We start from the raw sequence: 17,112 nt of genomic DNA on the forward strand, positions 1-17,112 counted from the left end.
TAATTCTACGAACAAAACCAAACTAAGATAAACCCTCTCAAGCACTCGATGACAAGATGACGCTTCAATAAATCACGTCAACAACGGCACGAAGACCCTAGCTATCAAACACCTATGTACGTCACCCACGGACTACCCATGACACTCAAGGGAGGAACGCGCATCTTCCAAGTAAAGGAGAAAACCACCATGAGAAATCATTATTGACCACGTCAACTCTAAAATTCCATTTTGGACTTTCCAATGTAGCCGAATAGCTCCAACGCACAATAGGATTGTTAGATTCCAAAAATTTGTTCTCATATTTATTCTCCTTTTATACTTATCTTCTCTTTGCCAATTTCAATAACTTAAGGATAAAGTTATGAGGATTTCAAAATAGAATTCCATCCAATAGAAAGTAATAATATCTAATTTGGAACATTCAAATTTCGCTTCGGATTTAAACTCGAGACATATTTTTAACAATTACCACATTGGCTTGACGTTGGAGCCATGTCACAATTGCTTCGTTTATAATTCGAACTTCTCTGCTACTACTCTCCCAAATGCCCCAATGGGCTCAATCGCCACAATCTTCACGCAAGTTCAAACTGCGCTTGAATTTCGTCATAACCGTAGATCTCATCAGAACATCAACTCCACACACACTTTTAACTGCTCCACAATGACTTTCCAACAAAATCTCCTTAATCATATATAAAGCAAAACCATTGTTGTATCCATTTATGTCAGGAGATCGAATACATACCTTGTTAATATTAGCAGTTATGGCGACTGTTGGCTCTACGGGCTCTACCTAATTATAAGCACCACCTATGTCGATTACTTCGCTAGTATCCGCAACCTCAAGAGCTTTCGGTTACCGCCCGGATTCGTATTAATATTGCCACAAACAGTCCTAGACGGAAGTATTAGAGACTTGTCAAAAGTAACTTCTCTACTGCGAACAAGTAAATTTATATTCGAACACCACAACTAATAGCCTCACTTACCTCGTGCATAGCCGTAGAATATGCACCTTGCCCGCACATCAAGCTTACCATCACTTACTCGATAATAACACAGGTAACCAAACATTTTAAAAATAGAATATTTAGCAACATTACCCGACCACACTTCTTTGAAAGTTCGATATCCAATCGTAGTCGATGGATATCTGTTCATCAGATAGCTCGCCATACTAAGCATATATGCTAGAATTCTCCTAGCCATACCAGTACTAGAGATCACTTTACGGGCTATCTCTAATAATGTTATGCTCATCAATTCCGCAAACTGTTGTGGTTTACCGGCACTAATACGGTGTTTCACTATGCCCTTTTTCATGCAGAATTTATTTTTCAACTCCGGTAGAACTCCATGCTACTGTCGGTTCGCATATGCTCGATCGACTTACCGGTCTTTTTTTCGATCAAAGCTTTCAACCGCCTAATCCCGACAATAGCATCAAACTTGTGCCTAAGCACAAACACTCAAGTCCTCCTCGAGTAGTCGTCAATAACTATTAGCATAAATCTGGCACTCTTTCTTGAAGGAAACCGCAATAACTCGCGAACATCCAAGTGAAATAAATTTGCAATTTTCAAGGTTTTTCTAATAGTCGCACTAAACTGCGCCTTCCACCATTGATATAAATCACAGCACCTACATACATTCAATTCATCAGCAATATAACACATAATAAGTTTATTTCACTTAGAACCTTCAGGCTTCTATCGTTAATATGCCCCAAACCCATATGCCACAATTCTAACTCTCGAACAAATGCATTAGACGCTTCCACGGCGAAATCGTCACTTGTCTCACCTTAAAGTTCATACAAGCCACTATGCTTGATTCCTTTTATTATCACTAGGGCATCTCGAACAACCTTCAAAACTCCATCTTGTGAAGAATACTTGCATCTAGTTGAATTTATGGCACCCAAGGAAATTAAGTTTCTTTTCAATTCTAGAACGTCTCTTACTCCAATCAATATACTCACGATACCATCATACATTCTGATTTTAACATCACCAACACTCACAATGTCGCATTCGGCGTTGTTCCCTAACTGGATTTTACCACTACCCACGCACCGATAATTAGTAAGCCAATTTCTATTTGGTATAATGTGAAATGAACAACCAGAATCCATAATCCATCCATCAAAAGATGAATTCTCTATAACAGACAAGACATTATCGATAGCATCGGAATTATCGGTGACATTTGCAACATCATCTACAGATTCAATTCTAATTCTCTTATCGGTTTCGTTTTTCAGCTTAAAGTAATTTCTTATAAGATGCTCCCTTTTGCCACAGTTCCAACAGACAACACCACCAGTCCTAAACTAATCGCATCTATTCATATTCATACCATTTCTACTAACACGAGTACTAGCCCTTTCCCTATTTTTACCTACTAAAGCTGTAGATATAGATTCATCATATTCTTTTCTACGAATGTTCTCACTTAGAATCAAATGTCGAATCCCATCAAACGTCAAACTTGTTGACCCGGAGGAATTACTAACAGCAGTAATAGTAGTACTCCAACTATCGAGCGGTGAAGATAATAGAATCAAAGTACATATCTCGTCTTCAATGTCAATATCAACTGAACTCAATTGACTAACGATCATATTAAATTCATTAATATATTAGCAACTGACGCACATTTGCTCATTTTCAAATTAAATAGACGTTGCATCAAATAGACCTTATTGATCGTAGAGGGTTTCTCATACATATCCGATAGGGCTTTCATCAAACCCGCAACGGTCTTCTCTTTGACGATATTAAACGCGACGTTACGAGCCAACGTCGGCCGAATAACACCCATCGCTTGTCTATCCAGCAATTTCCAATCAGCTTGCTTCATCATATCTGGTTTCTCCCTAAATAAGGGTAAATGCAATTTCATCCGATACCGATAATCTTCAATCTGCATCTTCCAGAAACCAAAATCATTCCCCTCAAATCTGTCGATTTTCACTTTAACTTCTTCTATCACCATCGATTCGCTTAAACTCAAGCAAGTTTAGCTATGATATCAATTGTTGCACGAAACAAGCGATCGAACAATAAAATAGACAAAACAAGAAAATAAATTGGACACCGGATGTACGTGGTTACGTCGTAAAGACCTACGTTCATAGGGAGAGCGATAATGAATTCCACCATAGATTAAGCAATATACAGAGATTACAAACCACGTTCGAGTCACTCAAACACTCTTAATGTTTCCCAGCCTCAATTACATCAAATAACCCACAAGTGTTTAGCCCTATAATTTCTCGCGAAACAATCTCTCAATGTCGCAAAGGAATTACACACATCTAACCTCAAGATTTAATCGGCATCTACGCCTGAATTCTTGATGTAATTCCACAAACAAAACCAATGAAGATAAACCCTCTCAAGTACTCGACGACGCTTCAATAAATCACGTCAACAACGGCACGAAGACCTTAGCTATCAAGCACCCATCACCTGTGGATGTCACCCACGGACCACCCATGGCACTCAAGGAAGGAACGACGCTTCTTCCAAGTATAAGAGAAAACCACAATCCAACTGGCAGGAGATATTTATGCATGAGAAATCCGTGTTGACTACGTCAACTCCAAAAGTCCCCTTTGGATTTCCAATGCAGCCGAACAACTCCAACGCACAATAGGATTATTAAATTCCAAAAATTTGTTCTCATATTTTTTCTCCTTTTATACTTATCTTCTCTTTGCCGATTTCAATAACTCAAGGATAAAGTTATGAGGATTTCAAAAAATAGAATTCCATCCAATACAAAGTAATAATATTCAATTTGGAATATTCAAATTTTCGCTTCGGGCTCAAACTCGAGACATATTTTTAACATTTTCCCCGAGTGCTTTAGTCCGTCTACAAAAAAGAGAGATTGGAAATTTGCCCATCTTCACCAAGTCATTATCTTTAAGCGACGGACAAGGAATGAACTGAAAGTATGAGCACGGAGCTCAAAGAACATGAGATGCGAAGTTGGGATGATGAGCCACTTAAACAAGTTTTAACAGGAGGTTTAGATCCTAATCATTGGACATCTATAATAAACATATAAATACATCATTAAACCTTCATTTCCAGAGTGAAGCCTGTTGATATTGGAAACAGTTAAATTCTGTGAATACTCATGTAGTCGTAAACTCGCAGTTTTTTACTAGCACATATCGAGCTAGTCGCTGTCCCAAGTACTTTAACAACATGACAACATATTAACAAACTTACGATCGCAAATGCATGACCCATGATTTTAATGATGATCAGGACGCAAAATCATATCTAAAACGTGTACGACAAAATTCTATCCGTAATCGCGGGACCGAGAGATGACACTAGAGAAGTTTGATTCCCTAGCGCCTTTAGATCAAGCATACAAACTGTTTCCTCGCCATAATGTGGCTCGAGCTCCACGACAACAAAGCTTTAGAACCAAAGCTCACGCAGGAGCTAAGTCATGAACGATATGACATTTACCGAAAAAAGGGAGCAGCTGTATCTTTCCAAATTCCACTGGACAGAACGTCCTAGGTCGATTAAACTAATGTTCGAGAGAAAGAGATTTAAGTGGGATTTCCCTAGATTTCCACTTACCCAGTTTGATGTCCCAAACTTTTGGCTTCTACTAAACTCTGCTCCTTGACAAGGAGGAAGGGTCACCCGAGACGCGGTCGATGCGCTTATCAAAGATATTATATTACTCCCTCGAGTTCGCAAAAGCATTCGCATATGCCTTCGTATTTCCCTATTAGCCCTTTCCAACAAATTTAGCACATACGATCCACAAAAGTTAGTTAAAGCGAGGGGCGCGCATCAGAAGCTGCAATCGCGTCGGACAAGGACAAAATTTTCCGTTCACAAGCACTCACGGACGCCCAACGGCATTCTTTTTTCGTTGATGACATCAAAAGAAGCTCCAAAAGTTATAGTTTTGAATTCAGTCGCCACTAGCTGGCAGCTCTTCTGTAACCAGAAATGCCGGGTTGACCTCCGTTTGGTCAAGTCTTCCGAGCTAGAATAGAGTTGTAACCTATACGTCCGTCGACACGTGTTTCATGGGAGAAGTGTCAAAAAAGTCCTAAACTTATTATGTTAGTGTCAATTCAGTCCTAAATCTTTTTTGGTGCCAATTCAGTTCTAAACCTTTTGTATTGGTGTCAATTAAGTCCTAAACCTTTTATTAGTGTCAATTCAGTCCTAAAGCTTTTATAATAGTGCCAATTTAGTCCTAAAAATTTTGTATTTATGCCAATTGAGTTAATCCGATCAATTTTGATCGAAAATCGCTGACGTGGACATCGATTGTCTTACATGGCACGGCTAGCGCTAACTTGGATATTTTTTTAATATTATTTTAATATTTTAAATAATTTTTTAAACATTTTTTTTTGTTTTTTTCAAAATTATTTTTAGAAATTATTTAAAATATCAAAAAAATATTTAAAAAAATCCACGTTAGCGCCAACCGTGCCATGTAGGATAATTGATGTCCATGCCAGTGATTTCCAATCAAAATTAGCCGAATTGACTCAATTGGCTTAAATATAAAATTTTTAGGACTAATTGGCACTATTATAAAAGCTTTAGGACCGAATTGGCACTAATAAAAGGTTTAAGACTTAATTGACACCAATACAAAAGGTTTAGGACTGAATTGACACCAAAAAAAGGTTTAAAACTGAATTGGCACTTATATAATAGGTTTAAGACTTTTTTGACACTTTTCCCCCGTGTTTCATAATTACAACACTTTGGAAATGGGATAGTTCGGAAGAAGGCTCTTTCGATAGACAGAAGAAGAATCCAAGCTTCTGTAGAATTAGAATTTGAGTCTATTTGTTGGACCGTCCTCATCGAGACATAAACCGAAGTCTCAACGGACAATACAATAAGGGAGTTCTATGAAAGGGCCCTATGTTGGGTTGTTCTTGTTCGGAACAGAAAAGCTTGTTCTGTTTTCTTTTCCATCCTTCCTTTTAGTTATGCATGAGCGCCAAGGATTTTTCCGAACATAGAGCGAATAAATGAACACGATGCAACAACTCCCCTTGTCTCTGCCGGGCCGTGCAACACGAGTGGAGTGACTCAGCGCAATTTCACTTGATGAGAATCCCTCACCTTAAAATGAGTTCCTCAGCCTAAATACTGAGTGCATTCAGTGTCGGAACTCAATTATCGAATGAGTTTTCGATTGTTAGGTAGATCCACCAGAGCATGTACCAGGACTGGACTTCGTGGTGCTCATCGGTCGCATTCAGCAGTTAAATCCGCAACGTCTTCCACTGATCTTAAGATCTGATAATGGCCTATAGATGGCTCAAGAACCTTATCCCTGAATATAACTAATGGGGGACCAGATGAATGGTTTTACAGACAGAATAACCAAATTGGTTTCCATCACAGGACCTACTAGATATGAATTATTGCCGTAGGAAGTTTCAAATTTGCACAAGCACGTACTTCAGCTATCCTATCTGCTCGAGGTGCCATATATCACCCAAGATTACACGTAAGAGCATAAGAGATAAAAAGGCGATTCACGCCATAAAAAAGGCGACGAAGGGATCCAAGTGCATGAAAGTAAGCCATGAGGGGCTTTTGGTGGCGCAAGAGCACAAAGACCCTTGAATTTGCACCACTAGCTCTTTCAAAAGGGTGGTTGGTGGAAGTGTGAACGTGCAACTCTCACATGAGATCTAAAGATTATCATTTTGAGCCTCATTCTTGCTTTGTGCTTCCCTTCTATCACGAGCATTCAAAATCCTACAGCCACTTCTAAGAATATAAGCACAAAATTGCCACCCAATGAACATAGAAAAAATCTGACGCTTCCCAGAAACTGGAAAGGGAAAATCCTGGGGTTCGCTACTCCGTATTACACAGAAGGCCATATACTTTGGCAGCCAAATCGAAAACTTTCCAAAAGAAAAATTCACGATATCAGATAAATCTCAGAGGCTGGAAATTGGTCAAAGAGAGATCTTACCACCAACCACATGACATGGCAAATTGGCAAGGAGAGAGGCTTTTCATGACCTTGTAGTATCATGCCCACTTTTGCACGGGTAACTCGGCTTTTTTCAGTTGAGGCAGCAACATCCGTCTCCGTGAACTTCGACACCAAGTGCAAGCTACTGCTCCTATTGACAGATGACCAGCCCGCAACTTCATTTTCCTCTGTCCCTCCCTCCTTGTGTCCTTCCTTCCTGCTTAGTGTTGTTCACTCTCTTATGCAGTTCCTCTTTCTGCTTCTTTCTTTCATCTCGCAGACAAACTCTACAACCTAATGACTGCTTTGGCTAATGGTCTCTTGTATTTCTTATCTTGACCCTACAATACTACTATGGCCACATTAAACACTCTCAATCCCAAGCAATTCGCCAGAAGAAACTACACAATGAAATCTACACGGACTAGGATCAAAACAAATCTCTACTGGCATAAACTCTTGGCTTACTGACTCCTCTCCATTAGAGGAGGCATGAATGCTAAAAAAAATTTGCCTACAGGACCTTCCCTAACCTAAGTTTCCAAAAAAATGTCCCCATATCAGAGACAACCGGCTGCATGTCTCATGAGAACTATAAGGGACGGTGCTCTGGATCAGATAGCAGAGTAACCAAGGCAAGCAACATAAGGATGACAAGCATAGCTGTTTTCACCGCCAAGTCCCAGTTAGCATTGCCATCCCTATGCCTCTCATAATTATGGACATGAGGTTGCTCCTCTCTGTCCTCAACATCAGAGAAATCAGCCCCAGAATTTGGGCTCTCAGTCTCAGAACGCTGCTGCACATCACAATTGCTCATGATTCTACAGCTCGTGCAATTGCAATTGCCACCAAGATACAATGGGAGTGTCTGAAGACTCTCGGCAAGAACCTTCTGATAATTTTCTCCATGAATCCTCAGCTTCTCTCGGGTGGAAGGTCTCAGAACCTGACAGAGAAAGAGACTTACTACTTTAGCAAGTTTCAAAAGTATCTAAGATGCCACCAGAATAGTACAGCAGGAAAACTTGGTGCTAGAGAATCCTATATTATTTCAACATTACCTGTACTAGAGTCTGGCAAATAACTCGCAAAACAGGGCGAAGTCGTATAACAAACACACAACCAAGCCGGCCTGGGTAATGATCTTGCAGAAGGAATAAACAAGATCTTATTATTTGCATGGGGATTCTATATGGAGATAAACCCTGACAGTCAACGACAACGGTAATTCGGGTACTGTCAGAATTAACCAAGCGAAGCACTCCGCATTCCACCTGAGATACTGCATGGCAACCATTTCAACCCATGAATATATCCTCCGAAAAGTAAAAGTACAGTGAATGTAAACTTGAAGTAATAACGACTGGTCTATTAAACTACAAAGTTATGCTAATTCAAGGAAAAAAAACATACATATCATGCACTTACGCAAATTAAGCAATCGAGCAAAAAGACAGGCATATAGTTATTGACCTGCATATCCTCAGTCACAATCACGACGGTCAGATAAATACTTGTGATCAGAGCAACTCTTGCACGAAATTCAGGTTTGACAAAAGATTGTTTCATATCTAAACTGGTATCAAAGTACAGAGTTACTTAAAAGGGTGATTTGATTAATCTTGTCATAATTATACTTTTCAACACAAGAATCCTCATATGATAGAAATACAAAAGCAGGTCATAAAGACAATGTAGTTAAGGATGTATGACTGACCCTTATACATGACATTATATACCCAACTTCAAAAGGGAAAGAACAAAGAGACAATTATTAATCTCATTACTCAAAGGGCTAGAGCTTAGGAAAAATGAACAAGCAATTAAGAGAGCAACAAAACATACTGACAGCTTGAGAGAAGCGAGGTCTCTCGTGTGGTGGCAAGCTGATGAAAGCCAAGCCAAGCCGCACTATGAGACATGGCCTATGTCTCAAATCAACTCCATGCCAGAAGAGCAAATTCGACCAAACCTCAAGTTCTTCCTCGGTGAGGAGTCTGTAAGTTTCCCTCCAAAGAATTGTCCTCTTAATTGAGGACACCAAGGATGAGAAATCACCATTTGCGGCAACATGAAATCTACGGAGCTCATCCTCATCCATTCTGCAAAAGCATTACCAAATGTTACCATGCTTCAACCAAACTGACATACTTGAGAAAGAATGAGTAATTGGAGAATCAATCAGTGGCAATATAAAGAAATGACCATGAATTCTTCGCTCGACAAAAGTTATCATCAAGTATTCATTTTATATTCTGATACTTCCAAAGTTCAATCAAAGTACTCCGCTGCTGTGCTGAACATGGTTAGTGAACTTACCTGTCTGGCAAGGTAATCCCTTGATCTTCCAGTTCTTTATGCAAACTGACTAACCAATTTTCTGATGCTAGAATCTGAGGAGCTTCATTGCAGATCCTGTAAATGAGACTATTCTTATGAGCATCAACAGCGGAGACATCACATCTGACTTAGAGGAAGGGAGGATTCGGATGGAACTTCAAGAAAAACCATGAAAGTTTACTCACCAACCTCGTAAATGTCCCCCCCCAAACCAAAAAAAAAAAACTCGTAAATGTACAATTGCAACACATTCAGAGAAAGAAGAACATAACAGAAAGCAACAGCAAAGCAATTTGATATTGTTAACCACAATCTTATTCTCACTACTAGTGGGAGTTCAACTAGAGAATTGAATCATTGCTTACAGCAAGGCAGGGGTATAAGCCACGACTCAAGTCTCAACAAATTCTTTATCTTGGATATTCAGAGAGTACATTTGATTTTTCAGATAACCTTATCAACATGCAATTAAAGTGCTGCCCCTTTTTCTTCTAAATTCAACATAAACATCATCCATTCATAGATTAGCACATAAGAATGAGCATGTTAATCATTATGCCGATACAAATAATTGTCCTTAACTTTCAATCAATAACTAGAAAGACATCTGAAGTCAATCTCAAGTTTGGTCCCTTACATGCACTTGGCATCTGAAGAATGCTGCAAAGTAGCCGGATCTGAACGTACATTAGAATATTCTTGGCAATCGCTCACAGCATCCAAACTTTCAGAGGTAGGCTCTTCTTGATCAGAGAATGCTGTAGCTACTGATAGAACTAATAGAGGCCTGGACAATGTCTGACAACATGAAATCACTTAATTGACATTAAATGAGATGAAAACAAATTGCACACATTAAAGTAAGCTAAATCTTTAAGTCTGTGATATTTTTGTTAATTAGCTGAGACTATGCCCTCAGTGCCCAAAAAGGAACTTCAGAAATTTCCCTATAGAGTTGATAAAACTGGCCAACCATACGTACATAGACAATATCCAAGCAAAGTTAGGCATCTGGAGATAATATTGCTCCTTCTAAATCATGTCAATCATATCCAAAGGACAACACAACGAGCTAAAAGAACACAGCCACTTCCATTATTGCATTAGACTCCAAAAGAATGCATTAGTTATTGCAAATAAATTTCTCTACAGTCTCAGGATATGTGTTAAGTAGCTTTCTTTTGAAATTTTCCATCTTGAATAAGCAATCAAGATCAATAATGGAGTGAACAAACCTGCATGCCTTTTACCAAACCCCTGAAGGGAGCCCATCTCTGTAGCCACTTTAATGGTGGGTAACAGAGAAGTTGTAAAGCCTGAAGACCGCGCCAAGCAATTGGACACTTGGCCCTGGAAAACCTCCTCACAGATTCTAGTGCTGCAACTTTGAGCAAAAAGAATGCTAAATCACCAAATACACTGCTTCTAATTCGGCCATGTCCCAGGGAAGCTATGTGCCTGTAATTGAATTTATTTTTTGAGAATGTTTTTGGCCTTGATGCAACCAGAGACGTCTGAGAAACCTTTTTCCCAGGAACAAAACTAGTGGTTTCAGGGTTTTTGTTCAGGGTGGAATTATGCCGTGAGTCTTCCATCGAGATGCCTCGACCAGATATCCGGTTCCAGTCAACGGGTAAGACCGAGAGTAACTCCAACATACATAACTAATCGAGCTGCCATTCTTCTTCAACCGCTTCACAGCTTTCGACAGAAAAGTCTACTCTTGTCAAGACATCAACCTGCCCAAGTCAATAAGCGACACTACTACACTGGATTATCATTCATAATATCCTTAGGGCAAAGAAAATACTCCTAAAACTTAACTGAAAAAATGACACCCAATACACAAAAAACTCACGGATAAATTCCTGAGATAACAATCGAGTGGCCACCCTAATAAGTTAGATGCTACGATACAACAGTCTGCATGCCTCCATTGCGAAATTCTAAAACTCTGCTAACTAAAATCAGAGATTCGTCATTGGTATAGGAACTTCACCGATGTGTAGGTAAATCATGGATATGTTGAATCGCCTGCCTCCATCAGGATCAGTCCATATAGTTCACATCAACAATTTCCGCGACCAGACCATTCAGGATAAGAAAGAAATAAACATGACCATTTTTTTTGTCAACAGTCTTCTTTTCTGCGTGATAACTTGCCCATTTAAACTGATGGACAAAGAGGTGAGGTCTCGTAATGAGAGATCACCTCTATCGAGAAAGTCAGACTGAATTTGGAATGCGAAACTTATCCAGGTTCAATCAGCTAACTAGGTATGGCTACCAAATCAGACCAACGATTTAGAATCGGAGTAAGAATTCGAAAAAGTTCGCAAAAAAAAAAAAAAAATTGAGCAAGAAGAGCTTTACCTGGGAGAAGATCTCATCAAAGCGAAACAGCACCTTCCGAAAACGAAAGAAGAAAACCAGTTCGGACTTCTCAGGGAGCTTGTCGCTGGATGCAGATGCGAGTGAATCGAAACCTGACCGTCAGCGTCAATGCTGAAGGAAAGCGGAAAGAAGACAAGCAGAAGCAGGTGAAGAAAGTGCGGCCCACCCGAGAGACATGGAGGCCAGAGGACAGCTCACCTGAACTGTAGCCCCAGCCAGTCTTGGGCCGTCGTCCGACATCACATGCCACGCGTGGTCGGTTGATATTGCTTCGGAGTTCGATTGAACGGAGCCGGATTGTAGAATTAGGTGCGTAATTGCAATTTTGCTCCCTTAAGAGCTTAGTTTTACATGGAAAGCTAATGCTTAGCACATGTTACTTCCTTGTTTTGTGGACCGCCTTTCTTATTTGATAATTTCCTCTGTCATGCGATTCAGCACTAAATGGACAAAAATTAAACGAATCTCTCGAATTATTTAATTTCTGACATGTATAATCTGAATCATATGATCATTATATTTTTTCCAACTTGAAATATTTTCATTTTATAACTTGGAAGGAAAAATCCCTGAAGTAAAACAAGAAACTAGCACCGTATACACGCTCGTTGTGACACGTGACATCATTGGTATACAAGGGAAAAAAACTCGACAGTGATCTATATTTGTTCTTGCGACCTTGGAAGTCTTTATAAATTAACGAACACGCAAGAAGTCCACGTGCCACTTTGCCAAGACACGTGTACAGCTCCCATGAATTCTTCCATCGACCTCACCTACATTCCCCTGAATTGAAGGGGACGGAAGACTGAACGGGGAGCTATCTCAATCGATCTGAGCATCGGGGCTACTCGACAACACGCTCGTTCGTGATCGGTGTGAACAGAGTCGTTGTCGTCATCGTCATCGTCATCGTCATCGTCATCGCCGACGCCGGAGGAAGAAGCAGGAGCAAGGAACATGAATCCGGCATTTGCGTACACGGTTGTGTACGTCAAGGACGTAGCCAAGTCGGTCGGTTTCTATGCTAAAGCCTTTGGCTATGCCGTCCGCCGCCTCGACGAGTCTCACCGGTCAGCGATTCTCGCACTATACTTTTTCATGTCGATTCATTCTTAGATGATTTTGTGTATTGCGAATATACACCTCGATCAACGAAATATCCATGTGGAATCGCTTTAGTCTTGGTCTTGAATTTGGATATGGTGGAGGATAAATCTGATCCGCCCTATTGCGTTTGCCTAATTGGGTTAATTTGAATGGCGGCATTTCCATATTTTTTCTGCTCAAGCAATGTGCGATTGATGTAGGTGGGGAGAGCTAGAGACTGGGCAGACCACGATAGCTTTCACGCCACTGCACCAGCGCGAGACGGATGATCTGACTGGGGTGGTCCACACTCCTGAGTCCCGCCGAGACCGTCCCCCGATCGAGATTTGCTTCGCTTACCGAGATATCGATGCCGCATACAAGGTTTGATTATCATTCGGGATTAATTCATAGTCAATCTCAAAAAATGAGAAGGTTGCGTGCGTGCTGCACTTGGTGTTTTGAATGTGACAGAATTGTTATTAGTTAATTGAAGGAAATCATCCAGCTTAATTAACATATGTGGATCCTTAAACATAGAAGCCTCCTCATCAACCTTGTAATGCTCATAAGACATGATGAATCAAATACTTCCTCTGTTACCCATTGTTTCCTTGAATGTTTGCTCACTGGATGAACAGCGGGCGGTGGAGAGCGGCGCGGTGCCGGTGAGCGAGCCGGAGGAGAAGGAATGGGGACAGAAAGTCGGGTACGTCCGCGACCTCGACGGGATCGTCATCAGGATGGGGAGCTACGTTCAAGCACCAAAACAAGACTAGAAACCTTTTGAATGAAATCTGCTCCATCAAGCTTATCATCTCTTTTGTACGTTTTTGTATGTTCCTATCTCGAGGACATGGGGCTGATGAGTCTTTAAAGTTTCTGAAGAAATAAGACGCAAAAAGGCTGGTTGAAATCTGCTCCACCACGCTTATCATTAGTTGAATTCGATTGTACTTTGAAGATGTTTTACAAATGTGAAAGAGTAGGACCGTGCATCCATGCGCACACGGAGATCGCATCATGACTGGACAGTGAGCTGGTGCTCGAGCAAGGAGGACGAGCAATAACTTGGAATCGACCCACCCAATATTGACCATTGACCATTGTCTTTGATTTTACAGTATGATCGAATTCTGAGCTGAGAATTCACGAGATTTGATCACTCTCTGCACGATGCACGGTGCTGGATTATGCGTACTTTAACAAGGGGAAAAGAGGACCCTCCAAAAGACTTTTCGATCGGTGATAATCATCGTGTTCGGACCCCGACATTTCTATGTTCAGGGAGACCGGGGATGATGCGATTAGCAGGAATTATTATACGCACTGTTGTCGCTGGGATCTGCCCAATTAAATGCTATTCATTGAGCCGAAACAAGTAGTAATCATTCAACGTTTTGAAATCCTGGGCGGGGGGAAATGATGCGTGCCGAACTGTAAGTCATTTCCATTCCATTAACCTCTTCCTACCCATGGCTATGCAAGTCGTAGATTCTTTGAGATGAAAGGGAAAAGGGTAAAGGCGTGTTAGGATCAGAGTGGGCTCACACTTCACAACAAAAGATTAGGTTTGCTTCGCAGCTGTTTTAGCAAGTTCAATTCCTCATTCTCCTTTCCAGTTTTGACTAACTTTTTATGTAATGGGTCTCCCCTTGAATTTCGAGTTTCAACGTTAAATAGGTTCTTGTTTTTGCAAGTTCGATTTCTCATTCTCCTTTCAAGTTTTGACCTGAAACTTTTTATGAGTTTTGAATTTCAACCGTTAAATCGATTCTTGGGCATGATGCGTTGTGTGGGTACCTCTAAATATATTCATTTAGGCTGTGGTTGATTGGATTTTTGGGGAAAAACTTTTGGAAAAAGGCAAAGGACTTTAAGTTAAAAAGAGTTCTCTCTAATGAAAATTGTATCTGTTATATTGTAACTTAAAAGTCCATTTTAAAGTAATTTTAGATTAAATAGTGTTTGGAAAAAATATTCTTACAAATGACTTTTCTATTCTATATTAAAAAAAAAAAAAACTGAAACCCTTCGTCAACTCTAGCGTAGGGCTCAGACCACCGATGGCCATCATCTAAGGTAACACGACCTCAAATGGCCCCCAGCAATCTCAACAAGGACTGCCTGGGGTCATGCGACCTTCGGCGAGGATGGCAAGACACAAGCGAGGGCCGTTTGAGGTCGAGTGACCCTAGGCAACCGTCGCCCGGGTTAGCGCGACAGCTAGCGGCGCCAACCTAGTTTGTTGGCAGCATCCAAATCTAGCCTTGCCGACGTGTCGTTCGCCGTCCTTATGCGGAGAAGATCAACAGTCATAACGAGGGCAAAACGAAGCATGAAAAAATTCGCGAAGGCAATTTTGAAAGGAAAAAAGTGTATTTAATCTTAGGAGTGGCCTTCCGCAAATGCTAAATGCCCAACTTGCCTTGTGCTTTCAGCTTTGTCAAGGTCAACATTTGATGAAAGGGGTGGTGGAAAAAAATTTGACAAACACCCCATAGTTTTCAAGGTGTTCCCAAATGAGGCCATGGGGTTTGGTCACGGTTGAAGCTGGAAAGAACCAAATGGCAGAAACCGCTGGTTTCAAAGACGAAAATTTACCGAGGATACCCCTGATGCTGGGGGCACTCCTCGCGTTAGTATCCAGTCATTCTAATTTTTCACGAGAGAGTTGCGCATGGTGGGAATTGCTGCACCATGTGCGGTCATTCACGACGTTTGGTGCGGCGCGAGGGAAGAGGGTGGTCACGCTGTCATCATTCGGTTACACCGCCGACAGCAAACGACAAAGTCCGATGAGAGCACTCATGAGGGAAATAATAGAAAGTACTGGCGAGACCCATATGATGGAGGTAATGATGAGCGGAGAAATCATGAGGGGGGAAGAAGTCAACGCACAATGAAGTGAAGTCCCCGATTCAATCATCTCTTGTAATCCTTTTTATCAGGCCCAGCAACTAGAAAAAGCATAGGATTCCCAAGCGCTTTTACCAGACATCCCCACAAAAATTTTCAAGTTCGGCCATGATTACTGCAACACTGTGGACGTGTCAGACAGAGACGTGCATGCTCGTGCCTGGTTCAAGATTATATAGCGCTAAGTGTCAGTGGAAAGAACTTAATCTTGTTTCCCTTGGCGAAAATGTGCCGGGTTGCTCCTAGAATGAGGAGGCAGGGACAGGGAGTACCAGTACTTGTTCTTCTTCTCGTTGGATGCCTCCTCTCGGCATTCTCTCTGCATTCACCCGCTGTCCAGGCTCAAGCAGTTGGATCAGGCAAGTCATTGCTTCTCTCGTTCATTGACTAGTTCCCCTGTGCGACGACCTCTTTGAGGAAATGCTCTTGGTTGCATTCATATTCAACAAACGTTTGGAGAAGGGAAATGGTCTTGATTGGATTATATGTTGTTATCTTCGTTTGAAAATGATGTTTCCAACATATTTTGCTTACAGTTCACCCAAAGGCAAGACCATCCTCACTAGAGACTGCACATTTGTACCCTGGACACATGGGACCTGGGTTGGTGAGTGCATGAACGTCCTTGAAACTTTCATTGGCCCCGTACTTGATGCGCCAAAACAGCTTTCATTACCTTTCGGCCTCTATTCTGTTTATCTATTTCGTTTCTGACTCCTAACAAACAGGGCAAAGAAAAGAAGATGCGGAAAACTCCATCCGGACCCAATCCCACAGGAAACCATCGGCCCCCGACAAAACATTGAAACTATCAATGCACTTCTGCAGCAAGTGAGGATCGGAACTACGACTGCAACTTAATATGGGTCGAGTAGAGGGGATTTTGGTATAGTCAGGTAGGTTAGGAGATCAGTACGGTCAGCCTTATGTTCTTGTACAGAAGTTGGCTTAGATTGAACGATACGATCTGCAAGCGATTATATTAGCCATGAGATGCACTGTTAGTTGAGGCAAGAAACCTGAAAGCCCCAAAGATCTTTTGCTTTTGTGGACATCCATTATTAGTTCAAATCATTGTCTGTGAAAGTGTGATTTTCTTCGTGCATGCTCATCACAATGACAGCTTATCATTGACCACAGAAATAGTCTACAGGGTTCCCCAGAGAATGAGCACATGGCACATATAGTTCCCAACTCTCTTTCGGTAGAAAGTGCTGCTCCGCAAGCATCTACTTGGTGACTCTCGTATTTTTGTCAACCGTTTAGAGTAGAAAACTCACATACAACAGAAATGGATATATCAAATGCACACTGGCAATACAATAGCACAACACCATTCAGATGCATCATGGGATA

General features: G+C 41.1%; 3 protein-coding genes across 7 annotated transcripts; 2 read left to right on the forward strand and 1 right to left on the reverse strand.

The window, feature by feature from the left end:
• Positions 1–6,798: 6,798 nt before the first annotated feature.
• LOC115745936 lies at positions 6,799–11,932 on the reverse strand. Of its 4 annotated transcripts, none has more exons than XM_048280793.1 (8): positions 11,728–11,932; positions 11,567–11,637; positions 10,590–11,093; positions 9,992–10,152; positions 9,334–9,429; positions 8,860–9,116; positions 8,076–8,296; positions 6,799–7,960 (listed from the first exon to the last, which is right to left on the reverse strand). In XM_048280793.1, exons 3-8 carry the CDS (start codon positions 11,010–11,012, stop codon positions 7,604–7,606), a joined length of 1,515 nt encoding a protein of 504 aa, XP_048136750.1. In that variant the 5' UTR covers positions 11,013–11,093; positions 11,567–11,637; positions 11,728–11,932; the 3' UTR covers positions 6,799–7,603. The 4 variants fall into 4 exon arrangements, with proteins under 4 accessions (XP_048136750.1, XP_030537432.1, XP_030537431.1 ...); XM_030681572.2 differs by having other exon boundaries at positions 11,518–11,637; XM_030681571.2 differs by lacking the exon at positions 11,567–11,637.
• Positions 11,933–12,641: 709 nt separating this feature from the next.
• LOC115745948 (uncharacterized protein Mb0911c) lies at positions 12,642–13,762 on the forward strand. Its single transcript, XM_030681593.2, has 3 exons — positions 12,642–12,821; positions 13,059–13,221; positions 13,479–13,762. The coding sequence occupies exons 1-3, from the start codon at positions 12,709–12,711 to the stop codon at positions 13,614–13,616; spliced, it is 414 nt and encodes a 137-aa protein (XP_030537453.1). The 5' UTR covers positions 12,642–12,708; the 3' UTR covers positions 13,617–13,762.
• A 2,146-nt stretch (positions 13,763–15,908) lies between these two features.
• LOC115745949 (CLAVATA3/ESR (CLE)-related protein 46) lies at positions 15,909–16,861 on the forward strand. 2 transcript variants are annotated; one of them, XM_030681594.2, is made up of 3 exons: positions 15,909–16,115; positions 16,293–16,367; positions 16,485–16,861. In XM_030681594.2, the coding sequence occupies exons 1-3, from the start codon at positions 15,983–15,985 to the stop codon at positions 16,589–16,591; spliced, it is 315 nt and encodes a 104-aa protein (XP_030537454.1). In that variant the 5' UTR covers positions 15,909–15,982; the 3' UTR covers positions 16,592–16,861. The 2 variants fall into 2 exon arrangements, with proteins under 2 accessions (XP_030537454.1, XP_030537455.1); XM_030681595.2 differs by having other exon boundaries at positions 15,913–16,115; positions 16,293–16,363.
• Positions 16,862–17,112: the final 251 nt, after the last annotated feature.

The sequence above is a fragment of the Rhodamnia argentea genome, chromosome 6, assembly GCF_020921035.1.
Source record: "Rhodamnia argentea isolate NSW1041297 chromosome 6, ASM2092103v1, whole genome shotgun sequence".
In the NCBI taxonomy this organism is placed as follows: domain Eukaryota; kingdom Viridiplantae; phylum Streptophyta; class Magnoliopsida; order Myrtales; family Myrtaceae; genus Rhodamnia; species Rhodamnia argentea.